At 34.7% G+C, this 24,277-nt stretch overlaps 4 protein-coding genes across 5 annotated transcripts; 1 reads left to right on the plus strand and 3 right to left on the minus strand.

Annotated features, from left to right (window-relative positions):
- Positions 1-1,130: 1,130 nt before the first annotated feature.
- LOC110634516 (uncharacterized) lies at positions 1,131-2,722 on the minus strand. The gene is made up of 3 exons (XM_058128874.1): positions 2,471-2,722; positions 2,281-2,373; positions 1,131-2,170 (listed from the first exon to the last, which is right to left on the minus strand). The coding sequence occupies exons 1-3, from the start codon at positions 2,513-2,515 to the stop codon at positions 1,229-1,231; spliced, it is 1,080 nt and encodes a 359-aa protein (XP_057984857.1). The 5' UTR covers positions 2,516-2,722; the 3' UTR covers positions 1,131-1,228.
- A 2,497-nt stretch (positions 2,723-5,219) lies between these two features.
- On the minus strand, positions 5,220-8,490 carry LOC110634504 (uncharacterized). Its single transcript, XM_021783529.2, has 5 exons — positions 8,078-8,490; positions 7,872-7,975; positions 7,061-7,174; positions 5,843-5,926; positions 5,220-5,493 (listed from the first exon to the last, which is right to left on the minus strand). Exons 1-5 carry the CDS (start codon positions 8,373-8,375, stop codon positions 5,437-5,439), a joined length of 657 nt encoding a protein of 218 aa, XP_021639221.2. The 5' UTR covers positions 8,376-8,490; the 3' UTR covers positions 5,220-5,436.
- A 4,522-nt stretch (positions 8,491-13,012) lies between these two features.
- LOC110634524 (alpha-ketoglutarate-dependent dioxygenase alkB) lies at positions 13,013-17,295 on the plus strand. Of its 2 annotated transcripts, none has more exons than XM_058128875.1 (7): positions 13,013-13,330; positions 13,431-13,585; positions 13,907-14,265; positions 15,445-15,583; positions 15,877-15,943; positions 16,040-16,161; positions 16,751-17,295. In XM_058128875.1, the coding sequence occupies exons 1-7, from the start codon at positions 13,218-13,220 to the stop codon at positions 16,882-16,884; spliced, it is 1,089 nt and encodes a 362-aa protein (XP_057984858.1). In that variant the 5' UTR covers positions 13,013-13,217; the 3' UTR covers positions 16,885-17,295. The 2 variants fall into 2 exon arrangements, with proteins under 2 accessions (XP_057984858.1, XP_057984859.1); XM_058128876.1 differs by having other exon boundaries at positions 13,016-13,330; positions 13,434-13,585.
- A 1,077-nt stretch (positions 17,296-18,372) lies between these two features.
- Positions 18,373-23,460, minus strand: LOC110634519 (uncharacterized). Its single transcript, XM_021783547.2, has 6 exons — positions 23,304-23,460; positions 23,091-23,193; positions 22,253-22,515; positions 21,932-22,143; positions 21,536-21,800; positions 18,373-19,032 (listed from the first exon to the last, which is right to left on the minus strand). Exons 2-6 carry the CDS (start codon positions 23,182-23,184, stop codon positions 18,739-18,741), a joined length of 1,128 nt encoding a protein of 375 aa, XP_021639239.1. The 5' UTR covers positions 23,185-23,193; positions 23,304-23,460; the 3' UTR covers positions 18,373-18,738.
- Positions 23,461-24,277: the final 817 nt, after the last annotated feature.

Raw genomic sequence — 24,277 nt, forward strand, 5'->3', positions numbered from 1 at the left:
AAAAATTATAATAAAATGATTATTAAAAGATAATCATTTTACAGTTTCAAATTATTATTTTTTAGGAATAATCTTTCTAAATACATAGAGTAATTATACCATATAATATAAAACCATTCCAAATCATCATCCAAACATTCAGTTGGGAGACATAAGAAATTTTTTTGCTAATGTTGAATTTTTAGGTATATGAAAGGAATAGATAAGGTGGGATCTTTAGACATTTCAGGTTGAATTTTTAGGATTTATATTGAATTTATTTAATAAAAATTTAATATTAAATAAAAAGATATTGTCCTTATAATTTGCATTTTCTTTCTTTTAATTTATTTTTCTTCTAAAAAAATAAATTTCAAATTTTTAGAATGGAAAGAACTGTTGATTTTTAATTTTATCATTAAAACAAAATCTTTAGTTTTGGAGTTATGCGTGGGACTGAATCACTCAATGCAGGTGGGCAGGTAGGCTTTCTATATATGGGTGTTGGTGGCAATGCGCCAATGCTAGATCATGTCTGGTTCAGCTCTTCGCGTGTTGAATTTCTCTCTCTTCATAGGGGGGGCGGGCGGTGTGGGTTTGGGGGGTTTTGTGGTGGGCGGGGGGGCGCACAATTTGCAAACCCTGGCTGTCCAAGCATACCTGAGGCATCAAGTGGTAGTAACTCGTGAAAGGAACCACATCCATGGGAGCTGCTCCTAAGTCCTAATCTCTTACATTTCCTTCCCCTGTGTTTCATAAGCGTAAACCATTCTTTAACAAGGAGTGCTAGGGTTAACACAGGCGAGGATAAGATATATTTTGGATCATTAATCTTTAGAGAGGTATAGCATAGCCCAAATATTATTGGGCCGTCGGGGATGGCCCGTGGGCAAAAACAAATGAAATTCTGAGGTGTGCTCAGAGCTTTGTAGCCATACCACTCAATAATAAGGGGACTCAACATGGTGAATTTTTTTTAAAGAACAGACTCAGTGATCGAACTTCTATTTAATGATATTGAAGTAATTTCAAAATTAGAAAATTGCAATTTTTTTATACTTATATCAGGAGTATCTCGAGACTAAATTTTCTCTTCAAGTAATCTTAAAAGTGCATTTTTTCCATGTATGCATTCAGTTTTGAGCATGCAATTGAGAAGAGAATAAAAAACGTTCCAATTGAAAAAGGAACATAATGGTAAAATGACATCCTAACATCCTCATTACCGGCAATTTTGCAGTAAGAGAATCTAGGCCAAAGATGCCGAGGTATCAAATGATATTTTCCTGACCAAGAGGCAAGTGATTTTTGAAGGCTGACCATGTGTATTATCAAGTGTGCACAGCACAAAATCTGGCCGGTGGAGTGCAAGGGCTAGCCGATCCTCCCCAAAAACCAAGCCTGTAGCATCGAGGAGAACATGCCAAGAATTTCTATGTGCCTCTGAAATCCAATGCATAGAGTATCTAGTCCCATTCACAGCAACTGGATAAGAGAAAAGGCCCTTTGGTGTGTACTTGCACTTCCTTCTAAAGTATTGGCTAAGTTGTGACCCTTTGATCCTGAGATCCAACCATGTTTCTGGCATTGGAATAACCTTTGATTCTCTCTGAGTTGCAAATTCCCTAATGGTGTCAACTTCTTCACCAAGAATTGTCATGTAGTAGTTGCCCTTAAAGAAAGGGTAGCTCTCTCCAATCATCACCATAGCGTCCCTATAGTTTGGCATGAAAAGGACCAAGTAGTCTTCTTCGCTAAGACCACAGTGTTTCAGGGCTCGATTTCGAGCTTGGATTTCTGGGATTGAAATGAAATTCCCTTGAAAGGAAGTTTTCTTGGAAAGGATATCTAGAAGTCTTGAGGCCTCCAATTGGGTTTTGTCAAGATCGGAGAGGCTACGAGTGAAGGAGGGAGATGAAATCTCTTTAGATGCAAGACTCTTGGGGGAATTATTGCGCTTTTCATCCTGAGTAGATTCCGATGATTCCTCGTTGATAGAGAGATTGGTTAGATCAATTGTGACTCTCTCTTCCACAATTCCATTGCAATATTGAGGGTACTTGGCGAAGACATACTGCCTAACATACTCCATTTCGCTAGGAGTTATTGGTCCTGACCATCTCAGGTCAAGGCCTCGGATGGTTGATATGGCTTCAGCTACCAGGTGAGCTGGAATTACCCTATTTGCTTTCTGTTATTACCAAAGCAAAACTTGAATCAATTTAAGCAAGAAACACCAATAATGTATACATAGATCTTACAAACTCGAGAGGGAAACTATTCAAAGAGAATAAGACTTGCCTTGATAACCATGCTGCTTGGCCTGCCATTCTGGATTGGTGAATTATCGGATATAGAAGCTTGTGGGTCTTCAAGTTTACATTCTATCATGTCCTGAAAATTTACAAATCCATAAACCCCACATATCAGGAATAGATGAAAATACTAGATGGGCTAAGAATTCTTGAAAATCAATGGGAAAAGAAAGTACCTTAGATTCTCCATTTATGGTAAGTTGTTCTGGATTACTCAGCATGATTCTTGCTTCTTTCTTAAAGTTCTTAACAGACCAGGAAAGACTAAATTATGAAGCTGTTTAAAAGAAAAGAAGGGAGAAAGAACAAAGCCACTGAGGTTGATGTCAAAACCAGCCAATACCATATAAACAAATTTTGTAGCAGGAAAGGATCAAAATTGGGGTAGTCATGAAATTAAAGGAATCAGGACAAAGAGAGAAACATTAACTAATGACGATAGCAAAATTAATAATAAAAATATTCATTGATTTGGACTATTCACCTAATCCTATCAATCTGAGTTGCAGAAACTGATAATACAACTAGGAAATGGCAACAACTTTCATATTATTTTTAATCAGGAATGCTAAGGCAACCTAAGTAATATAAAATTATGAAGAGATGTTGACTGGCTGAGCATTTGAGGACGTTGGAGCTTGTTGGTTATGTTTATGGTCCATTTGGATGGTGGGAGGAGGCATTTAGTGAGAATGGGAGAAAGTGAGAATCTTTAAGGACTGAAAAGGACTGGTCATGGCGTCACTCCATGACTAATTTCAAATTTGCTACTATTCGATTAGAAAATTGTTCCTTCATTGCACCTTTTAGCCCCCTCACCCCATTGTGGCATCTCGGAGGCTTAGAAATCCATTAGTAGATTATTCTTTTAATAACTATTAAATGCGTTAATCATTACTTCTTTGGATTTGAAATCGCTAATTAAGCATTATCGTCCATAATTAAAATCTCCTATAAGATGCATCAACCGTCAAACACTAATACTAAGTTATAAAATGTTGGAATCAACTATTGAATCTGCAAGATAAGAAAAAGAACACTGAATGGATTAGTTAACTGTCGTTCCGACGTCCTGGTCAATAATGGGAAGTAGACTTTAAATGGATAGGTAAAATTATTTATTTTGTGTACTTTGATGTAAATACCTACTAAGATTTGGTGTCCATAGATGAGTAAGACTAAGAGTCTATCTTGTTTAAAAGTTTTGATGTAAACGAATATCTAATTTTGACAATTATCTTGAGATTTTATAAAATGATTCGAGTATTATGTGTATAATTGAGCGAATAATTCCTTATTTAAACACTATTAAAAAAGATGAACCCTTCATTGTGATTGCCGTTATTTAATCCCCCATCATAAATCAAAGCTATCAATCATTAGTTATTAGAAGATGCATAATTAACTTTTAAGCTAGAGTTCATTGTATTGGTATTTTTTCTTCTTTTTGCCAAAACACTCCTTCTTTATTTTAACTGTATTCTTGTCAATCCCATTTATATATTTATTTGGTATGGTGTGTAGAGGTATGCTAATCTAATAAGCAATGCTAGGTGATAGACACCAATAATGTCTCAAAAATCGAAGAATCAAACTTCTAGGGGTCAGAATTTCAAATCTCGTATGGAAAATAAGTGGAAATTTTATGCAATAAAAGAAAATGAAAAAAACAACACATACAAAGAATACATCTGTTATACAATACATATTCTAGGCCCCAATGAATAAAATAGCAGAAAAGAATAAATGATTAAAGAAAAAGTAAAATAAACCAAAACTTTGAAGAGTGCAAATAGACTGTGGTAGAAGAAAAACCCACCTGCAGTGTGCCATCAATAATCAGGAGAGGATTTTTTAAAAAAATAAATTTCTATTTTATTAATTAAATTTCTTTAGTTTATGTATGTTGAAAAAGTCAAACCATGAAAAGCAAAAGAAATTAACCCTTAAATTTGTTAATTTTTAAAGTATTGTTCCGTCACTTGTGATAAATACAACCATTTAGGTTTACCGAATTGGCTATTATATTATACCATCTAAAGGTGGAAAATTTTAGGAATTTCATAACTCACACTTAATCAAATAGAGAAGTTTTCCTCGCTTGATGATTTCAGAACTCTGAGCAACTAATAAAGTCAAGCACACCACCATAATGCTAACAGTTTGCTACTTCCAAATTTCTGTAGTAAAATCAAAATGATTAAAATTGAAAAATTCGAGCTTCTCCCTAGCCTCAAATTTTTATAATGGCAAATGGCAGCATCTGGCGATTCCTAACTGCTCTATTAGATGAGTCATTGCTAGGTGAAATTAACAAACTGCTAACAGCCAACAACAGTGGCCACATAATGCCATGCATTTGGAATTTAGTTTAATGCATATTCTCAGAAGCATTTTTCAACCACTACTCTCATCATGCCTCCCATCAGCATCAAATTGACTTCTGACTTCAAATTATTATCTTAATCTAAATGGCTAAAGGAGATCACCAAAAATTCATGATGTTAATGATAGTGCTTACTTTGACTAATGCAAATAGAAATTGGAACTTACAGAAAACCTGATCAATGAGAAATGCGTTTGTTAGAACACTTGTCACTAAATAGAAAATCCCCACACCCCACTACGGGCGTATACGCATTGCTGTCTAAGAATCAAATAGTGCAATTTGAATAGGGAAAATTAACCTGAACCAATTGAAATCCAGCTTCTGCTTGGCCTCCAGTTTTTCTTTCTCAACGACCATGGAAGCAAGGAAAAAATCAGATCCCACAGTAGCAGATGCTAACAAAATCCACGCTTTCAATGCACTCAAAACACCACAAAAGTTCAAACAAATAAATTAATTCATTTCACCTGCCCAGTGTGGTGCTTATTCATAACCAATCATCTATAGCTGATTAAACATGCGATCGCAACAACGAATAGATAAATTTGCATCCTAGTTTCCACTAAAATAATCACTATAACATACATCTTCTGCAGGTATGGAACAGATCATATTGAATCATGATTTCTTCACCAGGAACAGATGGGTTAATCAAAGAACAAGAAGGAAGACGGTAAAGAAAATTTTGCGAAAGAGGCAACTGTAAGGCCCCACATGATTAGTACTCTATACATAACAAAAAGAAATTTCATACTACAAAAAGTACTTCATCCGATCATCTCTCCTCATGGCATTGTATACAGCTTGGACCTGGAAAGCAAAACAAAAGGTTCATATCAACTACTCTTCTCCTATTTCTATCCACGGCAAAGCAGAAAATATAACTACACATCAATTATTAATAGTGAACAAAGTTTTCTTGGTATTTACTTGAGCCTAGAAAGGATCACTAAATTCTTTCTCTTCCCCTTTTAGACGGGAGGAGGCATTAAAAATCTCAAGCTGTCCACATATCAACCTAAAAACCTCTTTCATTTTATTTATTGGCATTTCCATGACAAAGTGATAAATGGTACAACACTGATTCTTTTGTGTCTGTGCATGCGTATATATATATATAGGGAGAGAGAGAGAGAGAGAGAGAGAGAGGGAAGGAGACCTGTTCACTGGAAACAACTTGAACTGGACCAATGTTGACAGATACATACTTGCCCCTTGATGATACTTTCTGCTTCACATGACCCTGATTTTTTTTTTTTTTTTCTAATTAGATGTGTTCTCGAATAAAATTATTATAGGCAGCTAATGTTAACTGGTCCTCACAAATTCACCACCATAAGAAAAAGAAGCAACATATGCACATCAGAATCGCATTTGCCTATAATCAGAAATTATATTTATTTAAAATAGCAAGAAGCTCTACAACAAGAAAAGATTTGAAACAGATCACCAATAATTAAATATAACTTCACAATTCCAGACATTGCAACCACTGAATAAAATAAATTCATCATGCATAATGTTAAAAGTAATAAAAAATGTCACTCTTTAATAAGAACCCCATTTTACAGAGATTCTTAATTCCATATTATATTAAGTCTTGGAAAACTAACCAAAGTATCTTAAGTTGATCTTCAGTCCTTACTCTATAGCAATGTGTAGTATGTATTAGTAAAGTAAATTATATAATATTTATATTCCACTTATGTAACTGACCAGACATTTCCCAGCTAAACATTTCTCTCATTCAGATATTTCAGGTTTGGATGATTGCAATCTCAGCAGGTACCAGTACTTGCAATGAAAGAATTAAACTGATCAGGTGACTCACCAATCATCACCTTATTTAAATGATCATTCAACTCTCAGTGTTCTGCAATCTAATCTGGCATGGATAAAAACTTAAACTATAAAATATTTGACATTATAATGGCAGACAACAGGCACCTCAGTTCAGTTCTGTCATGTTCTATGGTTCTACGTACTGCATGCATCAAATTAACATGTTTACAAGATTCCACTCAGGAGATAAGGTGTGGACCGACAGTCACTATTCATGTCAGAAACATCTTCTCTGCTAATGATTGGCACTTGTTTAAAGCAAAGGATAAATAAAAAATCCAGCAATACCTTAAACTAACAAACTTTCAAAGAAATCTGCCAAATATAAAGTCCTCTAAAAGATAAGAAACAAAGAGTTGCTAACTGGTATAAGAACAAACTGAAAGCAAGATAAGGAACACATAATAATTGCAATAACATGCCACCTCAAGTTTTTTTTTTTTTTTCCTTCAATGCATCACTATTCAATAAGTTAAAAATCTTCATCTTTAAATCCATTTGCATCAACATGTGGGGGGAAAAAAAGAATATTTACCTTAGGAATTGGTTGCTGAATTACAGATTCAACAGCAACAACCATAGCTTGCACAAAATCATCACCTCCAGTTCCAATCGCTGTAAACCCTCTCACTGTTGGGTATGAATTTACCTGGGGAGTGAAAGATATGACTTAAAGTCAACACATTAAGATAAATTACTTTTTTTCGTCCTTGTATTATGTCATTGTAACATTTGGGTTTCTATATTTTGAAAAACAATGAAAACATCCCTAAATGTTGATCCCTTCATACACATTTGTCTTTTGCTCATTTTTCTTAACTATTGTTGTTAATGAAGTGTGAATACCTTCATACCCCCTCATAATAAATTACTATTTCATCCCTGAATTTTACCATTATGAACATTTCCATCCCTGATTTCTTTCCATTATTATCACTTTAGTCTCTCATTGGCCACTTGTTAGTCCATTGACAAACAACTAAATTGACAAAAATGGATGGAGGAATGAAGGTGTATGATGAAACTAAGGACGTTTTCATCTATTTTCCAAAATACAAGAAACCAAATGTTAATTATAGCATGACAGGTACAAAAAAGTAATTTGCCCTATCGCCAAACTGATAAAATCACAAATCAAATCAATCTAGAACCTCACTTCCTGAATTTTTTTTAATAAATAAAGCATTCAAAGTACTATGAGCTGTGCTTAACTGTCTATTGCATAACCAAATATGCAACTACGATTAATATATCATCTTAAAAAAAAAGTCCATAACTTTATAAAAGCTCAAAAAATAATAAACAGAAGGAAAGTGAGAATCAGGAAGAAAGCAATAAATCGATACCTTCTGATCCAAAGCAAGCCATTCGTTGGTAGAATCATCAGTCACTGTACCTCCAATGACCACATTTGTGGTCTGCCCAACCCTCCCTTCGGTCTTAGACACCTCTGGACTCAAACATATGCAAAAATTATCAATCAACACACCAAAATATCAACCGGGAATCACAAGTAAATCAATAATTTGAAAACAAATGGTGAACTAGGCACCAGAAATAGCTTTGAGAACGGCTTCTTGGGCCGGCCCTTGGTCCTGCTCATCCTCGGAAGCTGAGGAGTTGTTATCACCAGCAGAAGCAGAGCAATTAAGGTGGCTTGGTCCCGCGAAGTGGAAATCGTGAGCCCTACTGATGCTTCTACAAAATCCACGGATCGATTTCCCGCTAGAAAATCCAGGGGCGGCAGCAGTTCTCGGCGGAAGCGAATAGAGGACTCGATTTTGGTGGTGTAGAGGTCTCAATGGCTCTGTTATGAACGCAGAGAAATGCGCAAGAGTCCTGGAAGCCATTTCTAGTTTCGATTACGTCTCTTCTTCCAAGCGGCTTTTATATGGCTTTTGATTTTGGCCATCCGATTGACGAGATTTTTTTTCCCTTTTCATCGGTGAAGTGGCAGTTTGTACTGTATATAACAAACGCTGGGAAATTTATAGAATTCTCACGATTAAATGAGGATATTTCGTACTCATAAAATTTTAGTGGAAACATAGCTATTTAACATACCTTTTTTAAGGAAATTAATTATTTAATTTTTATATTTTTTAAAAAATATTAATTAATTTTTTAATTTTTATTTCGTCACTTTTTAATCATTCTATATAATTAAATAAAATTTTTATTAATTAATATATTAAAAAAAGTGAAATTATCATTAAAGAGGTTATATAGTAATTTTTTTTAAAATTTAAAAATTGAATAGAATTTAAATTAATATTTAAAATAATTAAAGAGATTATCAAGATTAATTAATATATTTTTTAAAATAAAAAAATTAAATACTTAATTTTATTAAAATAAAAAAATTAAATAATAATTTTTTTTATTTTAATTATTTCTTAAAATATGAAGTGTGAAGTCCATGTGAGAAAATAAGTATATACTCCATAAGCATTAAATAGTTTCTCCAGATACGAAAAAAAAAAGAAAAAAAAAACTCCCCCACTCTTTTTCTAATTTTGGAGAGAGAATATTTCTCTTGTTGGTTTGTTTTCCTCTAAAGGAGTAGTCCTCTTTGCTTTCCTTCCCCCATTTTATCTGGGTAGGGGACGACCTTTTAACCTTGTCCGAAGAGTGAGTTTTCCTTTCTCACCTCCGGATAGAGTGTATATAAATTTTGTTTCTCTTTTGTTGTGCTAAGTGAGAGATCTTTTTAGTTTGCTTCATGAGATTTTTTTGTATTGTGCCTTTCATGACTTATGGAAGGAGGACCTCTGTCTATGGAATAGTGGTATCCCTAGGGTATTAAGTGTTAGCTACTTGTTGCAGTACCCCTTAACTATAAAAGAATGAGAGGTCATGGGGTTCTGCCACTCTTCTTCTTCCTCACTCCTTGCTTGCCCGATGGTTTTAGTGGTCTACCCTTATGGGTATTGCGGTCACCTAAGTGATAAATTTTAATAACTGTCCCTGAACTTATAAAGTGTAACACTATAATCCTTTAACTTTAAAATGTAACATAAAATCTCCTAAACTTTTAAATTTTACACAGTAAAATTCCTCAAACATTCAATTACTGATTTTTCAATTACAACTGATTTGAATAGCTTTTACATGACGCTTAGTTAATATTTTTTTTCATTTCTTATGCAGAGTGTAAAATTATTCTTTTTATGTATGAAAAATTATTCTATCTATAAAGAAAAAAATAATTTAATTTACATATGACTTAAGAGAGAAAAGAAAAATACTGACTAAATTTCATATAGAAATTATCCAGACTGACATCCAATTAAAAAATTAATAATTGAAGATTAGATGTATTTTACTATGTAAAATTTAAAAATTAATAAAATTTTATATTATATTTTTAAATTAAAAAATTATAATATTATAATTAAATAAATTTAAAGACAATTATCGAAATTTATTCGTCGCCTAAGTTGTGGTGCTTCCTCTTCTGTTTGTTTTAGGCTTGCTTTTCTTAAAGATGTTTTTTTTGCTAAAGAGGTTCACTTCGTTTCGATTGATTATCTTGATCCATAAGGGTTTTGGTAATGCTGGCTTGTTAAGGTGCAAGAAAATCACAACCCATTACTAGGTAGGGCTTGGCTTATGGGTATGGGCTTTGTATTTGAGCTAGATAGCGTAAGTTGTTGGTCCCTACGAGCTGGCCTTGAGTTTTGACTTGCAATATTTTTGGACTTGATCCTTTTAACGAAATATCCTTGATCTTTGGGAAAAAAAAAAAAAAAACCTCCAAATATGATGCTCATTTCAGATCAATGATCAAGACTTCTTAAAAAACTAAAGTAGCCTTTAACTTGTGATAATTGGAAAGGAATGAGGCATTACGGCTGGTCATTGGTTAGGGCATATTTGGTTTTAAGTTGCAATTGTTATTTTCATTCATAGAATTTTGGACTTAGGATTGGATTTTAGAGTCTTCATATCCCAATTTCGACTTCAGTTTGGCTCAAATTTAGTTTAGAATTTAGTTCGATTTAATTTAATTTGATTCAATTTAGTGATTTTGATATCAATTAAAGGCTGCATTTTTAATATGATTCACTAGTTTTCAAGTAAAGAGAGTACAATAATTCAAGAAAATGATTATTAAATTCTAAACATCAACGTTGATTTTCACCAAGCAAATATTTTTCACGAGCTGCTTTCATTTAAAATTTCCTTACCTAGGCTGTAGTTGAACAAAACCAGACCTACAAATAACAAAATCATAATTTTTTTTAAAGTAAAATACCACTTTCATTAAGAAAATAATGAAAAATTTATCTCATGATTAACTAGAGGTGCAATAATTTTAGGAACCTCCTCAATCCAAATAAATTTAGAAAAATCAACGCCACATTACTTTGCTAGTCCATGAGCTACTTTGTTACCTCCCCATAATGTCAAAGACCAACTTCATGAATGAAGCAAATCTTCAAAAAGCCTGCAGTACGATGAAGCTACACTTAGGTTGTTCCTAAAAATCTCCCGTGTTGGAGTTTATATATGTTACCTTGGCAATCTGATTTCATAATAATTGATATAAAACATAAGTTGGACACTAGTTTTATACCATACGCTAAAGCATAAGCCTCAGCAATCTCTAGTGACTAAGAACCAAATACACTTTTTGCAACACAAGCAAGAACCTCACCTCTATCATTTCTGAAAACTACTCCAAATCCAATTTTATCCTCTCCCATAACCCTTGCATCCAAATTTAATTAATCAATCCCACAAGAAGAGGGGACCATTTGTGTAATACGGTTTTCATAATTTAGATTTAGATTTCACATATGATTTTAAATTTCAGTCTTTAAAAACATTTCTCCAATCCTTCCAAATCATTATCAAGAAAAAAAAAAAAACTCAATTGATTTTTGAATAAGCTTTGATAATGAGAGATACTGCTAGTAATAGACGATGGGTACATGCATGGTAATGAAGGAAGGGGCTATGTGGTTTGAAAGATAGAAGGAGAGAGAAGGGGTGAGTGAACATTGAGGTGAGGTGAGGACTGTGGGTTGCAAGACAGAAGGAAAGATTTAAAGGGAGAGGATAGGTGGATGATAGTAAGGTGAATGAGAGCATTATGGGTGAAGGGCGATGGTTTTAAGCACGTATTTCTCTGGTTAGATGTTGACGAAGTTAATATCATATCCAATCATGTAACTTAATTTGGAAAATTTAAACTTAATTGGTATATGGCTTAATATATTTTAAAGCTAAAGTTGAGGTCCAATTTAGACTTTTGCTCAGCTTTTTTTTTTTTTGAAATAAAGTTCTTATTAAAACATAACTGAAACTAATGAAATGTATAGACATATGTAGACATAGTTGTCGGTTTAGTTAATTTTCTAGAGAGAGATTCTTCTCTCAAAAGCATCGGTTTCTTGGATTCCTAAGACCCGATTTTCTCGGTTTTGTTGAGTTGTTCTTGCCCTTTGAGGCAGAGGAAGGTTTCTTTCTTCTCCTCCTTAGGGTATGGGTTTCTCTCCTCATTACTGAGTGAGGCTGTAGATAGTTTTGGTGTTTGGTTTTTGGTTGGTAATATGAGCGATTTAGAGAGGGATTCATAGGTTTCCTGCGTTGTGGGTCTGTCGGTGGAAAGAACCATGGTTAACATGGCTCTGGTCTTTCTTGACGCTGTTGAGAATCAAGTTTCGATGGGATGAGAAGGCGATCGACTTAGGAGAGATTCCAAGGAAGGTGTCTTCAAGGGTTTAGAGTCAGCACTCTACAAGTCTCTTCCTAGTTTTCCCAGGTTTAGTAAAGCCATGGCCACTATTTTCCTCCCTCCTCTATTGATGGTGGTTTTTCTAAGCTTGGTGTATATGCTGGAGGCAGTAGTGTTTTCTTTGGTTAGCCAAGCTTGCATGGCTTAGGCAAAAGAAGTCTGATTTTCTGGTCTTCGGCGACTCTTTCGATGGTACTCATAGGCGACTGCACTGCATTTGTTTTGGTGGCTTTCTGTTTCGGGTCCCTTAGTTTAGAGTTAGGGTTATGGCTAGTTGGGTTCTAGGCTTTATGAATGGGCCAGCTCATGGGTTGGGCTTTCTTTGTTTAAGGCTTAGACCTATGTTGTATTTGCCCTTTGAGCTTTTTTATGCGATGAACTTGCATTTAGAAAAAAAAAAAAAAAAAGTTTATTGATTCAATTTAAGTGGGTTTGAATTGAAATTAACAGTTTTGGTTTATTAATTTAATTAAGAGGACAATATCATACTGCAAAATTTCTCAATTTTAATTTTGATTCGATCTCACTTTAACTCAACTTAGTTTTATTTTAATTAGATATAAAATTATTTTTTTAAAATTTTTCTTCTTTTAAAGAAAAATTTTCAATTTAATTTAGAATTGAATGAAATCGAGTAGTTAAAATTTTCATTCAGTTCATTTTGATAAATTCAAATCGGTTTTGGTCTGTTTTCAGGCTCGATCAGACCGTGGCCATATATGGATAATCGATATATTGTTGCAAAGTAGATGTTGGTTAAATACTACACTTCCATTTCAAAGGAAAAAAAAAAAGGACACTTCAAAACGCAGCCAAGACGCAGTGAAACTAGGATTTTTTTTTTTTTCAAAGGAAAAACTAGGATCACCTGCTATGGAATAATTAAAAACCCTAAGTTTGAAAATCGAGAGAGCGAGCGATTCCCCCCTCCGTAGCACGACTCACAGAAATGTACGGCTCCGACAAAGTCAACGATGAAGTGGCATCGGAGCGAACAGCATTCCGGAGAACAGAGAAGAAGTACAAACTTTACTACGATCAGGATTCCAAATCCTCCAAAAAGTAAAGCTATACTTGTTCTCTTTAATTGGTCATTGTATTTTTTTTGCTTTTGCTATTGAGATGATACCTTTAGGCTTTAGGTTTAATCTGCATTTTTCAGCAGGAAAAAGCGACCAAAACAAGTGGATTTATCTGAGGTTTTAGATTTCAAGACGATTTCGGAATCTTACGACGAGAACGGTGATCTTCCTCCTGGAATTGTCGCGTTTCAATGCGGTTTTGACCGTCCCGTCTTCCGCTTGCAAAATTGCCCCGGTATTAATTTGTTATATGTCGATCAATTTTGTGGATGGTTAGTTTCGTATTGCATATGAGGTCTGATTACTTGCATAGTTACCACAGGGCCCTTGGACTGGATAGTTTGCTTTGTAATATGGGTTTGTTGATTATGGCTTTGAAATTTAAGGAATTGTGAATTGTGTACGTTTGTTGCGTAGATTGTAATACAAGCAATAGTCTTTATGTCATTATTATTAATTTAAATCAAAATGTAAAGGTTTAGGACAGATTTTTATGTTGTAGGATCGGTTTATTTCTTTAAAAAAAATAAAAAGATTATGTTATTTTTCAATACAGGTTTTTCTTTCATTCCTGGAGCATTGGGCATTGAGGAACAATGCCGATGGATAAAAGAGGGCTTGACGAGTTTCCCACAGCCTCCTAACAGAACAAATCACAATGCTATGTATGGGCCTATACATGACTTATTTATTGCTGCAAAGGAGAGGAAAGTACTTGTAGAGGATGAGAATACACATACAAGTTTAGATTCTGGATCTAATGCTTGTGTCAGCAATGAACATTCTTATAAATGGAAATTTTGTGAGGAGCATGTTGTTTCATCAAGAGGAAAGACATGTAAATCCATTTCAGCCTCAGCATTATTACGAAAGCTGCGGTGGAGTACCCTTGGCTTGCAATTTGACTGGTCCAAGGTAATTACCCATTCAATTATGTTTACGTTTCAAATTTCAGAATTGCTTCTTTCACCCTATTCCATCACATGCCCAGTACGTATCAATTATTTGTCCTTTAGGGATGTCTTCACACTAATTTATAAGTGTTGCTTATTAGGATTTCGTAGTTTGATTTATGCTGATGGATGAAAACTAACAAGTATTTCAGACATAGATCCTTTTGCAATTGTAACAAAGAACCTATTTTTGTATGGCCATGAGCTATCTATCTGACTGAAGCATGATGTTTTCTTTATTTGCTTTGCAAATCCTGAGTTTCACTTGTAGATGAGAAAACCCACTGTTGCAATGCATGCAAAGTCTGTGAATTTGAGCTCAGTCTCTGCTATGTGAGTATGATACTGATACCATGTGGTCGCTAGGACCATTTTAGCTTTCACATGAACTAGGTTGCATGTGATAAGTAGTTTTCTAAAGTTATTATGCTCTTGGTTTCTTGAGCTTGAGTTATGTTACCATGCACGATGTAAGTTTTTGTATATTATAGTGGATAATAAAAAAATATTCTTCTCATCTGGTTATTTACAACTATGGTTTTTTTTTTTTTTTTTTTTTTTAATTTTCTTCATGCATAGTCAATTTTTACAGTTTTATTTCTTTAGTTGCTGATAACTGTATGATTCTGTGAAGGTCATAATGTCCTATGCCTGTGTCTAGACAGTGGCAATTTCTTTTCATTTTTAGGTAGGTTTTCATAGGTTTTGCCCTGAAGGTAGTAGCTCTGTTTAGCCAGTAATGGTGAAAACACATGGAAGCTCATCTTACAGTGTTTTCTAAGTATGAACTCTTTGTAAGCTTGAAGTTAGTAACCCTTTATGTGGACAAAAATATTATCAAGTAATTGCACTTTTAGCTCATATTGTATGTATGAAGAATCAGCTGTATGCTAAATATATGTTGCTGCTTAAATCCATAGCAGAACATATGATGTTACTTGGAGATGCTAGCTAGTCCTCCACACCTCTTTTCTCTCTCTTCCCCCAACGACCCTCCCTTTTTTTTTAATCTACATCTCTTTGTACCTGGACACATTGATTGAGTATGCTGGGGGCAAACTAATGAAATCCAACATTAATATTAATGGAGACATTTAACAAGTGGAATGAGTTTCTAAATGTGTGTTTGTTCATGGTGTAGCGTAATTACAATGCATCTCTCCCACATAACAAGATCCCTGATGCACTCTGTCAGCTGGCTAAAAGATTGGCTGCTCCTGCAATGCCTATGGGAGAAGAATTCCACCCGGAAGCTGCAATAGTAAACTATTTTGGATTAGGTAATTTTTAATTGAATTTACATAATGAAAGATTCTTGATTGTGTCTTTTGTTCAACTTTAAGTTGTTAACATTAGTTTCAAAATGTTGTTAAATCAATAGACTGAAATTAAAAGGCAAGATGGGGATATGCCTGTTCAAGAACACTGGCACTTTCCCATGCTTATTATCTTATACGTGGCTATAAACTTTATTCTTTAATAAATTTCAATAATATTGAAAATGGAATTGACACAATCATCCATGCAGACTTGTATATAAATCGCCATCCTTATCACTTGCATCTCTTTGCAGGTGATATGCTTGGGGGTCACTTGGATGACATGGAAGCTGATTGGAGTAAACCTATTGTAAGCATGAGGTGCATAAATTGGAAATTCTCTTTAATATTTCATTCTTCATGTATTCCCAATTTGAAGAAGTTGTTGGTTGCTGATTGTATCCTTCCCCTGTTCAGTTTGGGATGCAAGGCTATTTTCCTTTTGGGAGGAAAAAGTAGGGAGGATCCACCATTAGCCATGTTTCTCCGAAGTGGTGATGTAGTGCTCATGGCTGGAGAAGCAAGAGAGTGCTTTCATGGTAAATTTTAACTTTTGGACTCTGAATTTTCTGATATTGAAGATCGAAATTACAAAATTTATAATGAGAATATTCATCTTGTTTAAGTTAAACAAATGGAAAACCAATCTGGTAGAGAAATGTGCATGAGATTGAGATGATGACAATAAAAAATTCTTCCATAATGGTGTACTTTATGTATTCCAGAAGAAGAATTTGTGGTTTGTTTTCAATAAAGATAAAAGTGTTAGTGATGGCTAATTGCCTCAATGAAATATTTATTTCCAGTACATGTAGGAGAGAAGTGTGCTACTATGCAAAGAAATAATGTTGTTCAGATCTGTGATACAAAAGCCTTTTCAAGAGGCTCTTCATTAACAGATGGGGAATTTTTTTTTTCTGGCTATGGTACTACCTTGTAGCCATAAAAGATTTCTACTTTGTGGTGGGCGATATCATTTCTGAACTATTGAAACACAGATAAAAGGGGAAGATGACCATGTGGCCAAATGATTATTTGGGTTATTATGGATAGATTTTTAATCTAGTGACTTCACAAATTTCTTGTTTCCAACTATTACTTCATGCCTTTGGTCCGTAATTGTTGTAGGTGTGCCTCGGATCTTCACAGACGAAGAAAATGCTGAAATCACACCACTTGAGCTGCATCTCTCACAAGAAAATGATTTCTTGAAGTATATTAGAACTTCGAGAATCAACATCAATATCAGACAAGTATTTTGAGCATATTGATTTGTCTTCCAAATTGTGAACTTCGAATCAGTATTCAATTGAAAAGCCCTTACCATAGAAAAGGTTAAGGTGGCAACAGGACGGAATAATGGAGAATTGATGAAGTTGTTGTAGAGAAGCATTGGAACAAGGATTAATGAGTATATCATTAAAAGTAGTGATTTCTTCGGTTGAAGGGCCAAATGATAGGTCAGAAAGAATTTAGAGTCATACATTTGTACCGCTGAGATAACAAAGATTTGCCATTTTTTTTACCATTTTACTTGCTGTTATATTTTTAGTTGAAACTGAAAAATAAATTATCAGCAAATTATTAAAAATGTCATGCCATCTTGGATTGTAAGTTTTTGTTTTTGTTTAAGAAATCGTGAATTTCAGTTGACTTGTTAGTATTGGCTATCATGTGATTAGAAGAGCATTATGATTGTACTGAAAATTTCCCCATTTGGTATTTAATGAGAGGAAAAAAAAAATTCCCTCAAAATGTTACATTATTTCCATTTTGGTTCCTTTGATTAGAGCAATACAATTTGTTTTCTTTTAGCATAATTGGCTATTTATAATCATGGATATTTTTTATTAGTTTACATGACTTGCTAAGTTTTACATCCTACAATTTTTTAGGACGGATTTTAAATCCTGTCTAAAAGGAAAAAAGTAAATAATTTGCTCAAAGTTGAATGATGTGTCCATGTGACGACCTTGAAAAGGTAGAGGTACAGGAATTGGATCGAAATTGATCTGGATCAAATTTGATTTAAGGATCTGAATCATCGGAATTGGATTTGAATGGTCGGCTCTAATTCAATTTAAACCTTTTTATTTTTTTAAAGTAATTGATGATTGTAGAGTGGATTAAACCATTTTCGAATCAAAATCAAAACCGTTAAAAACTGGAATCGGAAAGGACAGAAACCGATTGAAACTGTGGCCAACTGGGTCTATTTTCACTTCATTCTCTAGTCAGGCTCTGAATCGCTTGTTCCAGCCCGGACCGAATCGGTGGCTCGGCCGAAGAGAAACGGAGGCCTTAAAGGAGTCGTCGTCAATCAATGCAGAGGGAGTATAGTCAACAACATAATTTAAGCAGTATTAATGTAACTTAACTGAAATAACAACGTTTTATGATTCATCACCACTTCCACACAGAAGTCTGTAATTCTTCATATCATATTAGCATTAGTTGTACTGTTCCTCTTTCCATGATTCCATCTACTGATTTGCGCATCACCAGCCATCAATGGGGGATTTCATTCCACATCCGATGAGTATACTCTGAATTATCACCTTAGAGCATTTTCACTTGCCCCATCAATGACAATGCATTATCAACTAGAAATGCCATGTACAAGATAACATAACCCAAGCAATTCTTATGAATTCCAGAGTTCATCAAGCAATTCTTATAAATTCCAGAGTTTATCCAGTAAACATAGTCTTCAAGGTCGAAATCCAAAGCTAAGAAGAGTTTCAAGCATGGAACTTTAACAGGGGCACTACTAACTATTTAATCAATCAGAAGCATTTCACATGCAGGACACAAATTGTGCATGTATTGTTATTGATATCAGACCACTCAGCAGATAAACTGAGGATCCATATCGGTCAGTTCATCCTTTCTACAGCTCAACGATTGCCAACTCACTCAAAACAACCATTCCAGGTTGGCACAACCAATATTTAAATCCAAATAAATCCCACATATTCAATCATAAGACACTAGTACAAAATTTATCTTACACAACAAAATGAGTAACAGAAATTTCAAATCCTCAGCTCGGACAACAAAGAAGACCAACCAAAAAATTCTGACCTGAGGTAGCCCATCAACAATGCAGAAGGTCGCTACTCTCCAGTTAACATTGCCTTTATAATCTTATCAGACATCCCATCGATGAAAGGAAAAAAGTGCCCAGAACCAGGTAACTCATGATAATGAATCCAGGGAAGTTGTCGAGTAATGTAGCGCTGCAACTTAATAGGAACCAAACGATCTTCATCTCCTTGCCATAGATGAACAGAAACTTTATTGTTTGGGAATGGATTATCCAGATCCATAGGATCTAATTCCCAGGTGCCAAATGCAAACATCATGTCACGATGGTAGGATTCATATTCTCCTTGCTGTATCACATGTTCCTGAGAGGCCACAAATAATAGGTAGAGGAATAAAATAAACCTAAAATCTTTTAAAAAATAACAGGTAGCAGAAGTTATAGAATATTAACTCTGCTATCATGCTAACCATAGTGTGTGTTTCAACATTCAAAGTACCCAAAAAAAAAAAAAATCCTAATTTCATCTACATGAAAAATAAACTGAAACTCATTGCAAGATATCAAGATCTAATAGCTTAGTTGGTTATCAGTCTTGACGCTTTTTCACAAAATCTGGTTAATGCGTTTTAGACTTGGCCAGGGGCCAGTTCAGGCCTAGGTCAAACCCGGAACCAGACTGGGTTGATGGTTTAAGGGCCTGAACTGGAACTGGACCGGAACCAGCAGTTTGAACAGCTGGTTCTGGCCCGGTTCAAACCATATTACAAAAAAATTGGTGGTGGCTTTAGAGGGTGCCACATGGACCAAACCGACTTGAACTGGGTAGAACAGTGTGGCCTGGACTGTTGGCCAGGCCTAATGTGCATAGAAGTTACAAACCTCACCAATAACTAGAGTTTGACTTGGTTATCTACTGACAAAGTCAGTAAACAGACCTAGAATTTGTCAAGTGCTGCTCTTAACAAGAGGTGAGATGGGAGATCCTCCTAGTAACAGATACTATTACAGTCCTATGTTAGGAAAATAAACTCCAAGACTCAAAAGAACAAGATGATTACTTTTTCATTTGCAAGTATGAACTTTAAGAAGCAGTAAGATAATTATTTAGGCCTATACATGGGTCAGTTCAAACGGTTAAGCATAGAATGCCATACCGAACCAATCTCATCAGCATTAGAAATTTCAAACCACTATCCATAAAAACAAGAAAAGTGATTTTATTGGATACGTTAGTTTTGGATTTGAATCTTGGTTTCAATATCATCCCTGGCAAAACAATATTATAAAAAGAAAAATAGAAGAAGAACTAAATCAGCAGTATATAAAACCATTGATAAAAGGCAAATTATCAATTTAAGAAAAAACAATTATCACATTTGAGAACCAATCAAATTCATGTTGTCACTCATAAAATAAATCAAAGCACATTTCTTGTGAATTTCCAGAATTCTTATGATATTATTAACAAAAGCATATAAAGAGAAAATGGAAAAGGCCACATGCAAACCAAATTTAGCAATCTGATATCCTTGTAATGCCTGGAAGATCTCTAAATTGTCAGCACATCAAGTTTCTCATATCAAAATGGAGACCACCACATTGAAGTCCATCAAGATTATGGGGAATTAGATAATTTAGCTGAGAGAAGAGGGAAAGGACTCATGATAGATTTAAGGAAAGGAGACAATGCGGCTGCAAATTGGACTTACTAGAGAAGGGGTTGTACATCAAGATTATTATATACAACCACAAAATGGTGAGTTTTGATTATATAATTAGATACATGGATCAGGTCGGTTTGGTTTTCATGACTCATTGTTTTTTAGAACTCAAACTGAAGCAGAAGGATAATCGGCTTGGGCTTTCTAAAACCAGAACCGAATCATATTAATGAAAACCCATTGATTTTGGTTTAGTGATGCAGTTTCATCGGGCCCATCAGTTTACGTAGGTTCTCGTTTACACATTCATTGATAAAAAATGGTATTAGAAAATCTATAACACCACAAAAAGTGGCCAGATGAACTGGCTGGACGGGCATATTTGCCCTGGTTATGTCCTTCATCCTCTACCTCTAATTCTCATATTCCTTCTATGGGTACAAGATGAAAAACAATACTATCTTGTACATAATGAGTTCCAAAATCAAACCATGGCTGATGAGTAATGCACTTTGGGCCAGGAAATTCAACTCTAGTTCATAATCAGGTGTAAATCAGATAGCATGAACAAAACTAACAAGTTAGGGTGAAGAAAGAGATACCAGCACTGCAGAGAAATCTGCTCCCTCACATGCATAATACATGATATCCTATTCGCCGTTGTTACAATTAGTGCTATAAGTCGGCTAATTTTCTAGGTTTAGGCATCCTTTCAGTCTCTATACATCCATTTTTTGCTTTGAGCCATATGTTTCAAGTACAATATGCAAGACATACAGCAAAAGAATTCTCATATACAATTTCCAGTAGAAAAACTAAGGACTATGATTTTGCCTCAAAGAGCATAAAAGGTAAAGATTCAAGAAACCAGAGAGAGAGAGAAAAAGAGAGAATAATGATTATTCTACAAACTCAGGGACAATAAACCAACAACCAGTTGTGAAAACAGGTACCCTGGACCAACCAACAATACTTTGTAGACTTGCAACTGCCAGAGTCCAAAATTCTCTCTAATAGATGGTTACTAATTTCTAAACAACTCCAGAGGATAGATCAACATTTTTGAATAGTGTACTATAATAATTATTTAAATTAATTACTGTTATGACTGATTGGAACTTCTAACTGCCTTTGATGATATGTTCTTCCAAATGATGCAACATTAGTAGTACATAAAAGTTGTAGATTCAAACCGAAGTTTACCAGGTATCTCTTTTCTGTTGAAAGCTTTGCAAAGATTTCCTTGTCTTGCTGAGAAAAAATATCAGGATTATCAGCTATAACAGTATAACCAGAGAACCACTTTTGAGTATTCCACCAATAGGTTAGCCAGGGTGTGTAATGGGCAACACGGACTGCCCACTGATCTGGTGTAGGCAGTAGGTGGTAAGCTTCATTAGATAGGTTTGCAGGAAAACCAGGCCACCAGTAGTTAATAGCCGGAGCTAATAGCGTTACTCCTGCTAGCCTGTTAAAACACACACACACCAAAAAAAAAAAAAAAACCTCGTATAACAGAACGCACAGAGAGTAGACAGTAAGAAGTAAGCATGTGCACCACGCATAGACATTCATTTTGATTCTCTTTATCAATAATACCTGTGAGGAATGTACTTGAGGCAGCTCCAAGTCAACTCACCACCCATGGAAAGGCCAATTACATAGAATTTGGATCCAAGTCCCAATTGATCAGCCAGTTCTTCGACATCTAAAGCAAAGCTTTTCAATGTTCGTTTTGGATGAGGATCACTCTCTCCATAACCTGGTCTGTCAAATGACACAATGTAGATCCCTAATTCTTCAACAATTTCCTGGAAGAACCCATCAGTGAGTTAGATAATACTAATCACTGATACATCAAACTCGAAGACTTCAAAGGGATGCAGAAAAATAGCAATAAGATAGACAAGCAATTAATACCAGAGAAAGGTGATCAGCAACAGCAGGATTGTGCCTGCAAGCTTTAAAACCATGGACAACGATAATTTTAAACTTAGCCACATCTTTTGAGACACCATGCTCTTTATAGGCCAAATGCCTCCCATCTCTAAGCTTTATTCTTGGTGCTGTAATAGGAGGCCCACCTGGAGAACCACATGTCTTGGGTGGAGGAGGTCGGATCGCCTGAAAAGCCCATGCCAAAATCCCCACTAACAAGACCAATAATATTTTTGAAAAGATCCCTGAAATATTAAGCTCAAATTCAGACAATGTCAACAGAATTGAGCTTTTCACAAAAAAACAGAAGTACTTGAAGTAAATATCTCATGTACACTTATCATCATTACACAGAGGACCAGAAAAGGAGTGTTATACTATCAACCCAATAAAATGCAGTCCAATGATGCTAAAAATTTTGAATCTCATGGTATCTTATTTAAAAATATCTACGTTGAGTACATTTCTATGGCCTTTCTCGTCACTGTAATGCCCTAATCTAGTCGATTAATGTCATAATTCAGAAAATAAATACAAGTCAAGTCAAGTCAACTCAACTCAACTAAGCCTGTATCCAAAAAATTTAATTGGAGTTCTCCACTTTGAACGATATTGGGTTAATTCTCTATATAATTCAGAAAACAAATATATAAAGAAATTTAGTTTATAAGAATCCCAATACATTCCCATTGCTAAGAGCACATCGGATCCTAATCACCACCCAGAAGATAATTTATAGATTTCCCACATAGCATTTAAGCAAGATTATTTTAAACCGAATCAAATGAAGGAAACAAAAAAGTGAGAAAGAGAACCCCACCTGGAGGAAATTTAAGAGAGCTGTTTTGCTTAGTTCTTCTAGTGTGAGCTCTGGCTGAAGCCGCAGATATTTTCCTGTTCACCCCTCCTGTCATTTCTGGGCACTGGGAGATTTATAAAGAATTAAATACAGAAACACAGATTGTAATTATAATTATTTCCCCAAGAAAGAGATGCGGGTGTGTAAAGTAGAAGAAAAAGAGAGACTCCTTACAAAGGTTAAGCCTTGTGATTTCTTCTCTTGGGTTGACTATGGAAGGTGGCGAGGCAAGGGACTGGTCAAGGTCTTGTGCCCGTTACGGATTGTTTGGAAGTTTCGATGGAGGAGTTCTGAGCTGAAGTGAAGTAAAATGTGGTTCTAGGAGAATTCTATGTTACTTGCGATGAGGGCACGTGCGAGCAATGTTTTTTTTGAGTTATTTAGGGGTTGGAAACCTCCTAAATTCTTTCATTTTTCAATTTACTAATTTGGTAGCTCATTATTTTTTTAATCAACTAATTTGGTAACCCACTAATTTGGTGGATCCTTTCATTTTTTAATTCACTAATTTTATAATAACCCAATTTTTTAAATAAATATATTTTTATTATTATTTTATTGAGCTAATAATTTATTAATATTTTATTCATGAATTTAAATTAATATTTTACAATAATAATTTTTATTAAATGTATATTATTTTTACATGTATTATTATTTTTATCATTATTATTATTTATTTATATGACTAGTTTTAAACATCCATATTAAATGTTTAATAAAATATTATTTTATATTATTAACAATTGATTTAGTGGTTATTAAATTAATAATAATAATTATTATTATTATTGACATTGTTGTTATTACCAATTTAAATATATTAAAGAAAGATTAGGGACCTATGTGAACAAACAAGAAAAGTTTAGGGATTTCAATAAAATTAAAAGTTAAAAAAAACCCAGAAAAAAAAAAACCCAACAGCAGCCCCCTCCCCCTTTTTTTCTCCTCTCTGGCGTCAACCTTTCCCCTCACTTTCTCCCTCTCATTTTTCGGCCAGTCGGCCAGCACCATCGCTGGTGGGACTCCCCCACTGCAAAACGATGTCAAGCAGCGGCAATCACGGCAGCAAGCGGCAGGGAGGAAGAGAGAGAGAGAGAGAAGAAAGGGAAGGAAAAGAAGAGAGAGGGAGAGAAATCTAGGCAAAA

This window comes from Hevea brasiliensis, chromosome 10 (genome assembly GCF_030052815.1).
Source record: "Hevea brasiliensis isolate MT/VB/25A 57/8 chromosome 10, ASM3005281v1, whole genome shotgun sequence".
NCBI lineage: Eukaryota > Viridiplantae > Streptophyta > Magnoliopsida > Malpighiales > Euphorbiaceae > Hevea > Hevea brasiliensis.